This window comes from Phyllopteryx taeniolatus, chromosome 9 (assembly GCF_024500385.1).
Source record: "Phyllopteryx taeniolatus isolate TA_2022b chromosome 9, UOR_Ptae_1.2, whole genome shotgun sequence".
NCBI classification, from domain to species: Eukaryota; Metazoa; Chordata; class Actinopteri; order Syngnathiformes; family Syngnathidae; genus Phyllopteryx; species Phyllopteryx taeniolatus.
The window spans coordinates 12,801,506-12,816,124 of record NC_084510.1 but is presented as its reverse complement, the minus strand read 5'-3'; the positions used below and the strand labels follow the sequence as shown (position 1 = coordinate 12,816,124).

General features: G+C 42.2%; 1 protein-coding gene across 3 annotated transcripts in view; it reads right to left on the bottom strand.

The window, feature by feature from the left end:
• LOC133483214 (paxillin-like) overlaps positions 1–14,619 on the bottom strand; it is a 27,691-nt gene extending 13,072 nt beyond the window's left edge. Inside the window, exon 1 of one of the 3 annotated variants that reach the window (XM_061784088.1) lies at positions 14,378–14,619. In XM_061784088.1, coding sequence (XP_061640072.1) covers positions 14,378–14,390 — 13 coding nt within the window. In that variant the 5' untranslated portion in view covers positions 14,391–14,619. The remainder of the gene's footprint in view (positions 1–14,377) is intronic. The other 2 variants (XM_061784087.1, XM_061784089.1) reach the window with 2 other exon arrangements.

The following is a 14,619-nucleotide window of genomic DNA, read 5'->3' as shown; positions in this document are numbered from 1 at the left end:
GTCTCTTCATGTGCTCCAAGTATTACCAGTGGGCGGGGTCATGGAACATGTATCAACATGTACCAAAACCAAAAGTTATTCTAACTGCACATGACTTAAAGTGTACAAAACAGTGACAATTGAGAGAGAGGGGGAGGGTTAGGTAAATGTAATGGCAGCGGCATCTTGTGTTCACCTCCTCACAGCAGTGGCATGCCAGTACCAACTTAGCTACTTGCCTCAAGAGAGCAAGCCAAGCATGCAAATGACGACTGACAGGAGTCTTCCAACTTTGGCACGTTACTCACGGTAGAGACGGTGAGGGAAATTAGATACAGTAAAGTACAGGGATCCTCAACTGGAACATAATTTGTTTGACCGAGTTGGGTCACATTGGAGGAGTTATAATGGATGCATACATTAGTTCCTGCTAAAGCTACCGGTAAACTGTACTACTATAAATCATCCAGTATGTTTATTCTTGTGCAACGAGACCTCCTCAGATATTTTCTATATCATTTTTTTTTTTTTTTAAAAGGTCCCGTATTTTGGCTAATTAGACCTCCATGGAGTGACTCTCTAACGTAGACTTAGTATAAAAGTGTCTATTTCATTCCAAAAAACACTTTGTGATACGGGTGTCCAGAAAAGGCCCATTTGACTGCTACTTCTGTTTGACCCAGTTTTGTATCTGCTTTCTCCATTTTTGGCTAAGACCGACCCCTTTCCTCTGAATGGTTGCCTCCATGTAGAAGACCCCCTTGGGAGAGCACACGTGTTTGTTATGTTGACATCGCTGGCTCGGGAGAGGAAAGGGAAGGCGGAGATCTTCGCTTGTGACATATAATTCGAATGACCTGATTTCAGGCCTCTCGGCAGAAAAACATCTAGAACTCAGGAATGCATTGACGACTTTAATTCATATTTCAAATTTTTACTGAGGCACCACAGAGACAATATCCCATCCCAAATACGAGAAAACGTTTGTTTGAAAAATGTCCCCTTTAAGTTTTGACAATAAAGAAAAGACAGGTTCACACAACTTACATGAAATACCTATTAGTTTTAAACATAATGAAAATCAAGTAAACAAACTATATAACCAACTCCTCAGGAAAAATAATAATAATAATTTTAGCCAACAGCACTTACAAAAGTAAAAGCTATGCCTTCTATTAGAAAATCCATGGGTAAAAACAAACACTAGATCCACTAATTAATTTGTCTGGGTATAGAAAGGTGCCTAGTTCCAGTTCCAGAGGCCGCCTATTCATTACCTCTGGGATTGGAGAAGCAGTTATTTTATAAGCAATGGCACCCCTAACTCAAAAGTTAACAGCTGTATCAGTCCCTCTTTTTGCCATGACTGTTCAACTACCATTCTAATAAAACTTTAAACAATTGTTGTCTGGCCTTCTCTGGGGTCCTCACATGCTACTTAGCATCAAATTTGGTCTTTAAATACAACAGCAAGATCAAAACACTAACATTAGAAACATCTGACGACCTGGAAACCAACACTTAGAATAGCACTGTATCATCAGTAAAAGTCCCTAGACAGCGAGGAGACACAGCAGAGGCAAGACCAGATCCATAGCAGATCTACTTGGACTGAGTTAGCATTAGCACGATTAGCATGGCTCACATGCCAGTAGACTAGGTTGCACAGCAGAAATTCCACTGTGGACAGTCACATTGCCCAGTGTTTTATTCTGGATTTTACAAAACTGTGTACACTGCTGAAGTCAACCATTTCTGAGAAGTACAAAAATTTCACATCAAGATCAGTATAGATCTGTAATCAGCATGCCAAGGGGAAGTCAATATGATTGTAATAGCATACTGTTTTTAGACAAAATGTATGTGGTGTGTGGTTTTCTTGTGTTTTAACCAAGATTCTTGACATTTCTCATACTTCAGTGAGATGTGACAAGAAAGATGTGAGAAAATTGCAATACCAGTGTAGGCCCTACAAAGATGTTTAAGGTTGTGTAATCTAAACAGAAAAAAGGGAAGGGAAATTAATAGAATTTTTTATGGGGGGGGGGGGTTATGTTCAAGTCAATGTAGAACACAAACCCCAACGAAGGCAGAGTAAGAAATGCTTTGTCTTTTGACAAGTGGACAAAAACACAATTAAGGTACTGTATGTATGGCACCTATTAGAGTTGAGGTTTGATTTAAATTTTTAGATTAGATTTTCCATGCATCCATCAATTTTCCCTACCGCTTATCCTCACGAGGATCGTGGGTGTATTGGTATCTATCCCAGCTGACTCTGGGCAAGAGGAAGATTTGAACCCGGGTCCTCAGAACTGTGAGGTAGCTGTGCTAACCAGTCTTTCACCGTGCCACCAGATTCAGTTTTCTTTTTTTTCACATTTATTTTTCAACATAGCTTTAAAAAAAAATAAATAAATAAATAAGTTAGAGGATTAAATTAACAAATGGCCAAAAGACAACATAATCATGTTTACTGGAAAACTCAGCTAAACTCATTGTGTCATTTGGCCAAACTCCTGCTGTTCTCAGAATAAAGCTTTAATGCAGAAGCTGAAGACCTCAGTTAACAGATGTTAGTCCAGATGGTTTTCACAGGAGATGCTTATCAAATTAGCTGTGCATCTGAACTGGCTTTACCCATCATTAAAAACAATTTGCAGCTCCAAAATAAGTTAATGCTCAACCATTTACCCTCAGGCTACGCACAACTTAAATTGTCCTAAATGACAATGTAGGTGGTGGATGAAATGCACAGCTTATATACCAAGTGGCATGAATAATGTTGTAAACAAAGCTAATAGAGTAGTTTGGAAGTAGTGAAGCGCATGTTTTGAAGCATGTTTGTTCACTTAAAAGTGTGTGCTCGGCGTGCTCTAGCCCATCCACAAGCAACACAAATCCAGAGGCATGTCAGCTTCCTCTGCCAAGAGGATATACCACGAACGCATGCATTCTCCTGTGGCCAAAAATCAATCTCCAATACAGTGAGGAGAGGAAATAATAAATAAATAAAAAATATTCACCCTCAGTCTGACAGGATCCCATTCTCAAAAAGCAGTTTCCAAGAATTTTAAAAGATCATTTCCAATTTAGTAGTACAAACCCCAATTCCAATGAAGTTGGGCTGTTGTGTAAAACGTACATAAAAAAGAGACTGAATATAGTTAGAAAAGGATTAGCAAATCATTGTAATTGAATAAACTGCAAAGACAATATATTTAATGTTCAAACTGATAAATGTAATTGCTTTTTTACAAATAATCTCTTATTTAAATTTGATGCCAACACGGTTCATAAAAGTTGGGACAGGGGCAATAAAAGAATGGGAAAGTTGAGGAAAGCTAAAAAAACACCTGTTTGAAACATTCCACAGGGGAACATGTTAATTGGAAACAGGTGAGTGTCATTATTGGGTATAAAAGGAGCATCCTCGATAGGCTCAGTAGTTCACGAGCAAGGATGGGTCGAGGTTTACCACTGTGAACTGTGTGAGCAAATAGTCCAACAGTTTAAGAACAATGTTTTTCAACATATAATTGCAAGGAGTTTAGGGATTTCATCAGCTACGGTCCATAATATCATCAAAAGTTCAGAGAATCTGGAGAAATCCATGCACGTAAGCAAGGCTTAAAACCAACATTGTATGCCCGTGACCTTTGATATCTCAGGCGGCACTACCGCCAAATAACACAATGAGTTTAGCTGAGTTTTCCAGTAAACATGATTATGTTGTCTTTTGGGCATTTGTTTGTACTACCAATAAAGGATATTGCCACGTGGGCTCAGGAACACTTCAGAAAAACATTGTCAGTTAACATAGTTCATCGCTACAGCTACAAATTCAAGTTAAAACTCGACCATGCACAGCAAAAGCCATACAGTACATCAACAACACCCAGAAATGAATGAAATGAATGAAATGAGGATGATCTCGGGCCCAGCTTCTCTGGGCCCGAGATCATCTGAGATGGACTGACACCAAGTGGAAAAGTGTGCTGTGATCTGACAAGGCCACATTTCAAATTGTTTTTGGAAATCATGGACTTTATGTCCTCTGGACCAAAGAGGAAAAGGACCAGCCGAATTGTTATCAGCGCAAAGTTCAAAAGCCAGCATCTATTATGGTATGGGGTGTGTTAGTGCCCATGGCATGGGTAACTTGTACATCTGTGAAGGCACCATTAATACTGAAAAGTACATACATGTTTTGGAGCAACATATGCTGCCATCCAAGCAGTCTTTTTCAGAGATGTCCTTGCTTATTTCAGCAAGATAATGCCAAGCCACATTCTGCACGTTACAACAGCATGGCTTTGTAACAAAAGAGACTAGACTAGCCTGCCAGCAGTGTAGACTTGTCTCCCACTGAAAATGTGTGGTGCTTTATGAAGCCAAAATATGACAATGGAGACTCTACTAGACTGTTGAGCAACTGAAGTTGTACATCAAGCAAGAATGGCAAAGAATTCTACCAACAAAGCTTCAACAATTAGTGTCCTCAGTTCCCAAATGCTTATTGAGTGTTGTTAAACGCAAACGTGATGTAACACAGTCTCACTCCAACCCTCAGCCTACACCCCGCGCAGCTTAAGTGAAGTCAACTCTCAGTCATTGGGTGAGTGGAACAATATAAAACGTCTATGCAAACATTGAGACAGCTAACAAGGTAAACGGTTGATTGGACTTTTGCACTGATGGTTATTAGCATTTATTTTAATCTTCAAACAAATGTAAGAGCAGATGAGATAAAAAAAAAAAAGCTTAACATTGAGCTAAAACTTCACAGTAGCAGCTTTACATTCCAATGAATTGACACAAACATTGTTTCACAGTATCACAAACACTAACCTTGTGCCTCATCGGTGGGTAAGGAAAGGAATCTACGTTTTATAGCACCCGCCACCCCCCCCAAAAAAAATACTGCCGTGTGAAGTTACTTTTCGTGCCAACATACTAAGTTCTGGTGCGTACCCTTCAAAATAAAAGGCTACAAGCTTAAAACAGAAAGTCAAGTTAAAACTTGCACATATAAATCATTTGACGTGATAAAACAGTCCCAAATAACGATTTTAAAAATGCTATATTTAACATTTAGCTGAAACATGAATTAATGAATATAAAGTCAATTGGGTTAGTGTCAGCACACATTGCCTTTTAGTTCATAGGTTTTATATAGATACTGGTTATAAAGAACCCCAAGTCAAATGTTCATTTTAGTCTATGCTGCGGGCTGCTAAGAAAATGAATGCTCATAATTTGGACACCCTTTATTTAAACCATGCAAATGTTTTTGAAAAGTTAAAAGAATCGGAATTGAGAATCGTTTGGAACCATAATCGAGGAAAGGAACTGGAATCAGGACCGGAATTGCTCAAATTCAAACAAAGCCCAACCATAGGGCTGTGATGGTTGGTGAGTAGAGAGTGTTGTAATTTTGGGGGCAGAACCCAAAAAAAAGGACTCATTTCAGACAAACAAAGCATTCGAGCCAAACTAAATGTGCAATAAATCCAGTTTACAATTAATATCAATAATTGAGCAGTTACAATCAACAGAGACAGAGGAAGTGACATGGCAGAGCACAATGGGCTAGACACAATGAAGAGCATTGTTCACAATGTATATATGGTTCCTTTTCCATACCCTTCTTTCCTGTAGAGCCCCCTCCCTCTTTTGAAATCTTGTTCCTTTAATCCGCTCTCCTGCCACCCAGATCTCGTCAGTCCCTTTTTATCTTCCTCTCATTTCCTCTTTCGCTTTCCTGTAATGAACCCCTGCATGAAGCAATGGCCATGTAATTAAAATGCATACCATTCTTCTGGGAGGAAGGGAGTCTCCTCAATATGCGTCAACCCACATTTTAGCCTTGAAGGATGTTTGCATAGTGACACACTTCCCAGTTTCACTCACTTTCTTATTGCCATGCCATGTGTCTAGCCCCTTGTGCTCTGCCATGTCACTTCCTCTGTCTCTGTTGATTCTAACTACTCAATTACTGATATTAATTGTAAACTGGATTTAATTGGACAAAGTCCAGAGCATGACTCTGAAAAGGACATCAACAGAGGCAGGACACCCTGTCTTCCTGACATAGTACAGGGTATCTCAGCTAATGGGAGCATGTAGTCAATCAATGCACTCAACTCATCTGATAAAGTCAAGATTGCACTGAGACATTGTGGCTGATAGTGGTTTGTTAGCAGAAAAGGGGCAACAACAAATCAGCATTAGAAACGATGTTTAAAGCTGCATGGGGTGATAGTGAGTTTCAGGGCAAAACTGAAGTGAGGCTGCCTTTCTCGCTTAAGGCGAACAGGAAACACAAAGGCTTCATCTTTGAAGTTTATAAATGTCATGACATTTAAAACGAAACTGCATTAATATCAAATCTTCTCTCCATTTGTGCTCTCCTTTCGTCCAACAACTCCTTCCTTCCTCTCATTCCTTTGGTTCTTCCTGTTTTTCATGCAGTTGATATAAATTCCTGACATGCCTCAGCTCGTTGTCTATTTGAGAACACACAAGTGGTGAACAACTGAAAAAGATAGCTTCAAGAGGCAGCACGGGAAATGTGTTGAGCTGAAGCGAGTCAGTGTATAATGCGATATGACAGCCTTTCATGTTGTGTTGTGAGTGAGACGGCCTGTCAGCGCACTGCGTGCTAACACACAATGAATACCCTCACGTGGGCTTGGACCACAATAAGGGATGCTCACTTGTGAACTTGCACTTGATGCGTCACAGTCTAAGCTACAGAATGCAACATACTTGGGCTATGTTACACGTTCTATTTGATGCTCTCACTCATTGGGGGCAAGGCACATGGTGTGAAGGCCTGCTTCAGATATCTTCGTTTCTTTTTCACTGATATTCTTAGACAAAATAAATCAGCGTTTTGAAGGCTTTCCCATACCCAAAAACTCACCAAATTTTGCAGGGGTGGGTGTTTAACCGGATGAACATTTGCATTTTGCAGTGTGTCAACCAAAACCTGTTTCTGCAGTACAGTCCAGAATCTTTGGAAAGTTTAGCCCTCGAAGGCAGTTTCCCTTAGCAACATGAAATTCAGTAGAAATTTTTATCATGAGCAGAACCACAAACAACACAGAAAGCGGCAGTTTTAGGGGTCCTAACTTGTCCTAGAGATTTTAAGCAATGCTAATTTGCCAAGCCACAAACCATCATTGCGTGTGGGCGGAGCATGGCAGTGAAGTTGGCTGACTTGCCATAAAAAAACAAAACTTGAAGTCATCGCCATAAGATCAGGTCAAACGTCTTGTGTGTGAAGACCCCGGCCTTAAGAAACTCATGGGTACTCCCTAGATGCAATAACTACGCTTCTGACACACTAATATCCTTCAAACTCGCAATGTTTGTGAGGTGCACCGCCCCAACAATGGGCGGGGGTTGGGGGGAGTCCCAGTTTCCTTTTCTCAATGCTAATTTTGAATAGATATTTATCCTGTATGGTATATTTGTATGACAAAAATTGCTTCGGTCCGTGAAAATTTCAGCTCGCGACCAGAGACTCGGAACAAATTACGTTCGTGAACAGAGGTTCCACAGTATTTTAATATATTTAGTAAGACTGTGAAATGTATTTCCATACTTTGAAATTGTAATAAATTAAAAGTGAAAAATTTGTCCCTGAGATTAAGATTTTTTTTAAACTTAGTGGTTTAAATTAGGCGGCATTGTGGCTGACTGGTTAGCACATCTGCCTCACAGTTCTGAAGACCGGGGTTCAAATCCCAGCCCCACCTGTGTGGCGTTTGCATGTTCTCCCTGTGCCTGCGGGGTTTTCGCCAGGTACTCCGGTTTCCACACACATCCCAAAAACATGGGTGGTAGGTTGATTGAAGACTCGAAATTGCCCGTAGGTGTGAATGGTTGTTTGTTTATGTGTGCCCTGCGATTGGCTGGCGACCAGTTCTGGGTGTACCCTGCCTCTCCCCCGAAGATAGCTTGGATAGGGTCCAGCACGGCCGCGACCCTAGTGAGGATAAGTGGTACAGAAAATGGATGGGTGGATGGTTTAAATTAACATTCACAGATCAATACTTCTATGGCAGCAGGAGTACATCAAACAATGTGGTGGAAAGATCATCTGACATTTTTTTCCTACATCCAATCAGTTTGGGCTGCTTGTGTATTTCCTCCAGTAAAGTAGGTCAGAGGCTCAGAAACAAGCTGCTCTCTGTCCCCTCCAGGAGGACAAGGACACAGGGAAGTGAACTGAGAGGACAGTTACTGCAAAGCAGAAGCAAATCACTCCACTGGAAAACAATTTGCTGTATCAGAGCCATTATCTACCTGTATGTGTGGATTGGTAATCTTCACCATGCATCAGTGGGACTGTTATGAAAACACAAATTGTCTGCAGTATATCAAACTCCCTGAATTATCCTCTTTACGTACCAGATGCTAACAACAGTTTTAAATAAACAAACTAGAATGGCACACTGGAGAGCGTAAACATTAACCAACATAGAAAAGCGCAATCAATACGACACATTTGATGCTCATGCATGTATGGGTAATCAGTAGTTAAGACAAAATGCTGTACAACAACCAACAAACAGGTGTGAAACACTTGGCAACGGTAACTCTTATCTTTCCCACATTTATCAAAGACATTTATTGCCGTACGCTTATCACACTGCCAACATCTGTTGATATAATGTAGGGGCACTATGTTATCTCACCCTACACACACAATGGTCATACACTCTCTCAGAAATCAGAACGTGAAGACCACTTGGAAGGAATGCTTTCGAACCATGAGTAGTCACTGAATCAGTCTACTCGTAAAATATTTCCATTTGCGCATCATGCATGTTCATGCGACCAATTATTTTTTTATTATTACTGTGGCATGCTACCCTTGTGGGAGCTCGACAACTGAAGACTGATGAAGAAATATAATTTAGAGTTTAACCAAAATGTCTGGGATTATTGGAACGGAGATACCAATGAGGAGAAATATGATTACTACCATAGAACAGGAAAAGGAACTTATTGCTGTCAAACCCAGCTTTGATGGCCGTCACATCTTCCACCTCGCTTGGCGGAGAGTGTTCGCGGCAGCTGACTACTTGCTTCTACCAGTAGAAGCCGAGCCCAGAGTGTCGAAAACAAGCGAGCACCAAGCTTTTTGTGGCACATTGCCAAACACAAACACCCTACCCCTGCACGTCTTCACGGCGCAAGTACCGTATTTTCACGACCATAAGGCGCACTTAAAAGTCTTAAATTTTCTCCAAAATGGACGGGGCGCCTTATAATGCGGCGCGCCTTGTGTGCACAGAGTTCCAAAATCTGTAAATGTTGTTCTGTGATGAGCACTCCGCTTGACTGACTGGGAGCATTTCCTGCCGACAGGCTGCTTATATAGAGGAAAGGCGGACGTGACTGAGGACAGCATGCGGACGTTAAAGGGGGAAGGGTGCGCGTGACATAGGACGCTAAAGGCATGCCCCCAGTATATATATAGCGCCGGGGTGTGCATTGTGCAAAACAACATGGCAAAATGGCACCTACGAAGAGACACGCTTACAAAGCACAGTTTAAACTGCGAGCTATCAGTTACCCAGAGGAACATGGGAATAGAGCAGCCGCGAGAGAATTCAAGATCAACAAATCCATGGTTCGCAAGTGGAGGAAGCAGGAAAACGAGCTTCGCCAAGTCAAGAAGATGAAGTCTTGTTTCCGCGGAAACAAGGCTAGGTGGCCCAAGTTGGAAGACCAACTCGAGCAATGGATTAATGAGCAAAGAACATCTCTCTACAGTCACCATTCGACTGAGGGCAATAACTCAGCGCTTGCCATCATTCCAGCCACAATTTGTAAATGGATTGTAGATGCTTGGGCTAAAGTGTCTGCTTGCACTGTTGTTCGAGCTTTCGTAAAAGCCGGCATCATTTCTGAGGACCGGCACAGCAACGAGACTGACTCCGACAATGACGGTCCTAGGATATTAGGATTTGCCCCTTTCAGCTCAGACATCTCCTTGAGGAAGTCCACAAAATAGGTAGCCAGTGACTAACAGTGTTTGTGACCTGCAGTGTTGGTTTGCAACACACAATGCACTTGACTGCCATCACAGCACAGAGGTCTGTCAGGGCACTTCCCATCACAAATCACACACTTAGCAAGCAGAGGAGCAGCCATAACAAGGAAGAGCTTACTAAACTCTGCCATGTACACTGACAATGCAGCTGGTAATACAAGGCAAACAAACAGAAGTCAGCTTTTCTACATCAGTGCCTGAATATTTTTTTTAACTGGTAAAGTTATTTTCAACATCAAGCCAGTAGGTACTGAGATGTTGCCTCAAAGGATACATCAAGACCCATGCGAGGTGACATGACAGTTGGCTGGCTGGCTGGCTAGCTGTGGAGCTGTCACTGCTCAGTAAAATTGCTTGTCAAAGCACCCGTCCACACCAGCAGACCGTGATCTGAAGAGCATTAGCGTGTGTGCGTCTACAAACATATGGTTCAAGCCCTTCAGCAAGTTTACTTCAAAGTTAAGCAGATGGACAAAAAAACCCTGCAGGAATGACTGAGGGATTCCTGCAAAAACCCACAAGTTACATTCATCCAGTCTGGGCTTGTCCCTAGAAGGCCAACATTATTCAAGGTCCAACTCCTAACATTAAGTTATTTGATGGCAGGCTTCTATTATTAAGACAGAAAAATTGACAAACTGGGAGGCAGAGATGACAAAATAACTGCCTTTTTACATTTAACTCATTCCCTGCCAATGCCGTCCAGAGATGTCATTAAGAATCCATCTATTCCCTGCCAATGCCGTCTAAAGACGTCAATGGCGTTTTTGGCTGGGTGGGGGAGGGTCTTGTGCAGTTTATGTGTGATCGTCAAGCCTCTGGATAACTGCAATGAGGATTGGCACCATGTAGAGGGCAACAATTCCTTGAGGTGAATGTCCCTCCCTCAGAGAAAGAAGAGGAAGAAGAAGGAGGTGGCGGGCGGGGTACAAGAGACAATGAGAAGACAAACATAATGGCGGAAAAGAGTGAAGACAAAATGGAAAAAAAATCTTTATAAAATAAAAAAATTAAAAACTTTCGGTACAAGAAATTTATTGCGTCAAGGCAAGAAAAATATTCCTGGAACCGACAGGAATGAGACCTTAGATCATGCAGGGAATAAAGGATGACGCTCCGATTCGATCGCTTTATTCAAAGCGATCGCGCAAAATGCCAGCCCATACATATGGCAAGATGCTCTCGGCCGCTTGCTGGCTGATCGTCTGCCGACCAGGATTTGAATAAGCAAATTGAGCAAATTAATTAAAAATAAAGTAATTTAATTACAGTAAGTACCCATTATTTCTGTCATGCAATGTTGGTTTGACCTGACTGATTAGAATACACGATCTGACTAGAGCAGTGATTTCCAGCCTTTATGGAGCCAAGGAACATTTTACAATTGAAAAATCTCACGGCACACCATTCATTCATTCATCTGCTGTTCCGCTTATCCTCACTAGGGTCGCAGGCGTGCTGCAGCCTATCCCAGCAGTCTTCGGGCGAGAGGCGGGGTACACCCTGAACTGGTCACCAGCCAATCGCAGGGCACATAGAAACAAACAACCATTCACACTCACATTCACACCTATGGGCAATTTAGAGTATTCAATTAACCTACCCTGCATGTCTTTGGGATGTGGGAGGAAACCGGAGTACCCGGAGAAAACCCACGCAGGCACGGGGAGAAAAAGCAAACTCCACACAGGCGGGGCCGGGATTTGAACCCCGGTCCCCAGAACTGTGAGGCAGATGTGCTAACCAGTCAATCCACCGTGCCGCCCACGGCACACCAACAAACAAAAATGTCACAAAAAGTGGATACATTAATTACTGTATTTACTTCCTGCCATCTAATCGAAGTTCTGTCTGTCACTAGGGCTCACTGTCATAAATAGAGGAACAAAGATACATTATTTATTGTAAATATCGTTTTTTGAGCAATTAAGTACACATGTTTATAAAGTAAATGAAGAGGTTATTTAAATAGACACATTCCTCCATCTTGTGATCGGATCGATGATCGTTTTTTTAAACTTGCTGATCGGCCCCAAAAAACCTGATCGTGTAAAACCTAGTTTTATGGAGTAAAGATTGACAGTGACTCGAGATATGATATTTGCTAAATTCGGATTTAAGATTATGTAGGCTACATCAGTTCTCATTTAAGAAGTACGTCGCCCACGCCCATTCTGTGAGTGTCATTTCCAACGCTGCGGCGGCTGAGCTGAAAACGCTCTGGAGAGTTGCCCAACTGCAAAACGCTGCCACTAAAATGACAGTGTGGCAAATCACAATGAGAAGCAACAGAGCTGAGAGGTAGTTCTCAGTAGAGTTTGAGAAAGGAGGCCAACTTGGAGGCTGTCAGTCATCTCTTGCTTGTGCGTGGCCTGAATACAACTTTGACAAAAAAGTGAGGAGGCGAGGTCAATCCAAGTTTGCCTTGAGAAATGTCACAGCATCACGAGAAGATTAAACACATCTGTGTCAACAACAAAGCAATTCAATTCATCGCTCCGCTTCATGTTTCCATTTACAGTCTTGTGGAAAAAGCGGGTGACCAAAATTTACAAGCTGCATTGATCTGGTCTGCTGCAAACTAAGCCATCTTTTAAACTGTCAATAGACAGCGGCCTGTGTGGTTGGCCACTGGGATGCTTGCATGGGGAGTGAGTGGGTGGAGCAAGAAGGAACATGAATTCTGGCTGTGACTCCATGCTTTCATGTGGCCTGAACACTCCCTAGCCTGACACTGGCCCTGCTCCCACGGATGGTTCATACTGCACATTTTACAATCCAGCGTGTACTCCTGTGCAGCTTGTGGATGAGGAGAAATCAAAGCAGCTCGGTTGCATCAGAGAGCAAAGTCAAAGAGAGAGAAGAGAGGTGTCTGCAGGCCAACGGAAGGTTTCAGGTTGCTGCTGGCTCATCACTTGAGAAAAGGGACTCTTCTTCTCTGCTAAATATACATGAAGGAGTTCTCATCTCTGTGGTAGATCATCATCTTCACCTCCCAAGTAGTTGTTTGAATCATAATCATAGATGAGACAAAACACTAAGCGTGATACATACCATCCCATGTGAAACTAGTTTAGAGTTTAGAGACCACAGCTAAAACCATGGCAGTATAGTATTTGCAACCATGTGACGTGGACATTTGACTGGGGTGTGTGACACTTTTTTTAAGCAGCAACTTCAAGGAGAGCCATGTAAGACGAGGAGCTAGCCATAAATATTGACTGGATATAGAATGACTAATATTCTTTGTGAAGTGTCATCAATGCCACGTTAGCAACTCCAGGCGTGGCTCTAACTGGATATTCAAAGTGTTCTGCTCTCGGGCAGAAGCGTCCAGATTATTAGAACAAAAACAGCAAAGACTTGATAAGAAGATGCAAAAGTAGCTTTTCTGAATGCTTTCTATTCCAAATGTTACATTACCATGCAATAAACAAATTCCTTCGTAAATGTCTTCTAAACTTAACTTTACAATTCAGACTTCTGAATACACATGACCATAAAGTTAAAGTTGCAAAAAAAAAAAAAAAAAAAAAGAGTCCCAACATGCTCTGATGGTTTAATTAGCCTACTTCTGAGGTTTCGTTGTCCTTTTTAATTACACAGTTTTTTTCCACACAAGGGAGTATTTGACTTAAACTATTTACACTTGAGGAAGCTCACACAAGTTACTGTCTGCTCCTAAATAGAAAGGACTGTTGTTAACATGTAGCGCAAGTAGCTGACTAAAAAGGAAATGTGGAGGGCCGCATTTGAAGTCCAGCATTCACCTCCAGCTGGGCTTCAATTTATAAAAGGACCACTGCTGTGACGGTATAGTTAATTATTGGCTTTAAAAGGCCTGCTTGTTTTCGTAGCTTATAAATACCACTCTTGCCATCCCATTTGTAGTTCACCCTCAGTCGAACCCAGCTCACAAACACCTAATCTAATGTGAAAATCAAATGAATGGCTGTAAGCGTGAAAAGTTAGAGACCCGTGAAGTGGCCGAGCCTTTTTCGATGCTGGTGGCGATGTAAGGCCACTGAAACCACTCTTAATACCACAGCCAAGGTGCCCACTCCCATTTTCAGATGAACTAATAAACAGGGACATTTGTTGGGACTTTTCGTAATGTACCTGAAGGCAACATTTAATTAAATGAGCCACACGGGGCCTTTCTCTGTTCGGTACACTCGTCTTGCTTTCACACAAACTTGGATGTATTCACGTGTTCCCAACACAAACCAGCCTGCTAAAAGGCGTGTTGGCGTACACGAGCATGCTAACGCATACGTACACACATGTTATTGAAATGTTGCGCTAAAGGCGGCGGGCTACATTTACCCAAATCATCCATGTTGGCTAGAAATCAATGCTGTGGAGAATCCGCTCCTTCGAGGACCGTTTTGGACTGGCCACCCCTCCTCCGACGTAGCGTCCGCTCGCTAAAATGCGCTGGATATACGCAGCGAAGTTTTCAAGTTCCCCCCGAGCACACTCATGGCCACGTAGCCCCCGCGAGGAGGAGGAGGAGGAGAACCTCCCGACCAGCCCCGCTGCCGCCCTGAAGCCCACCAGCTGAACAC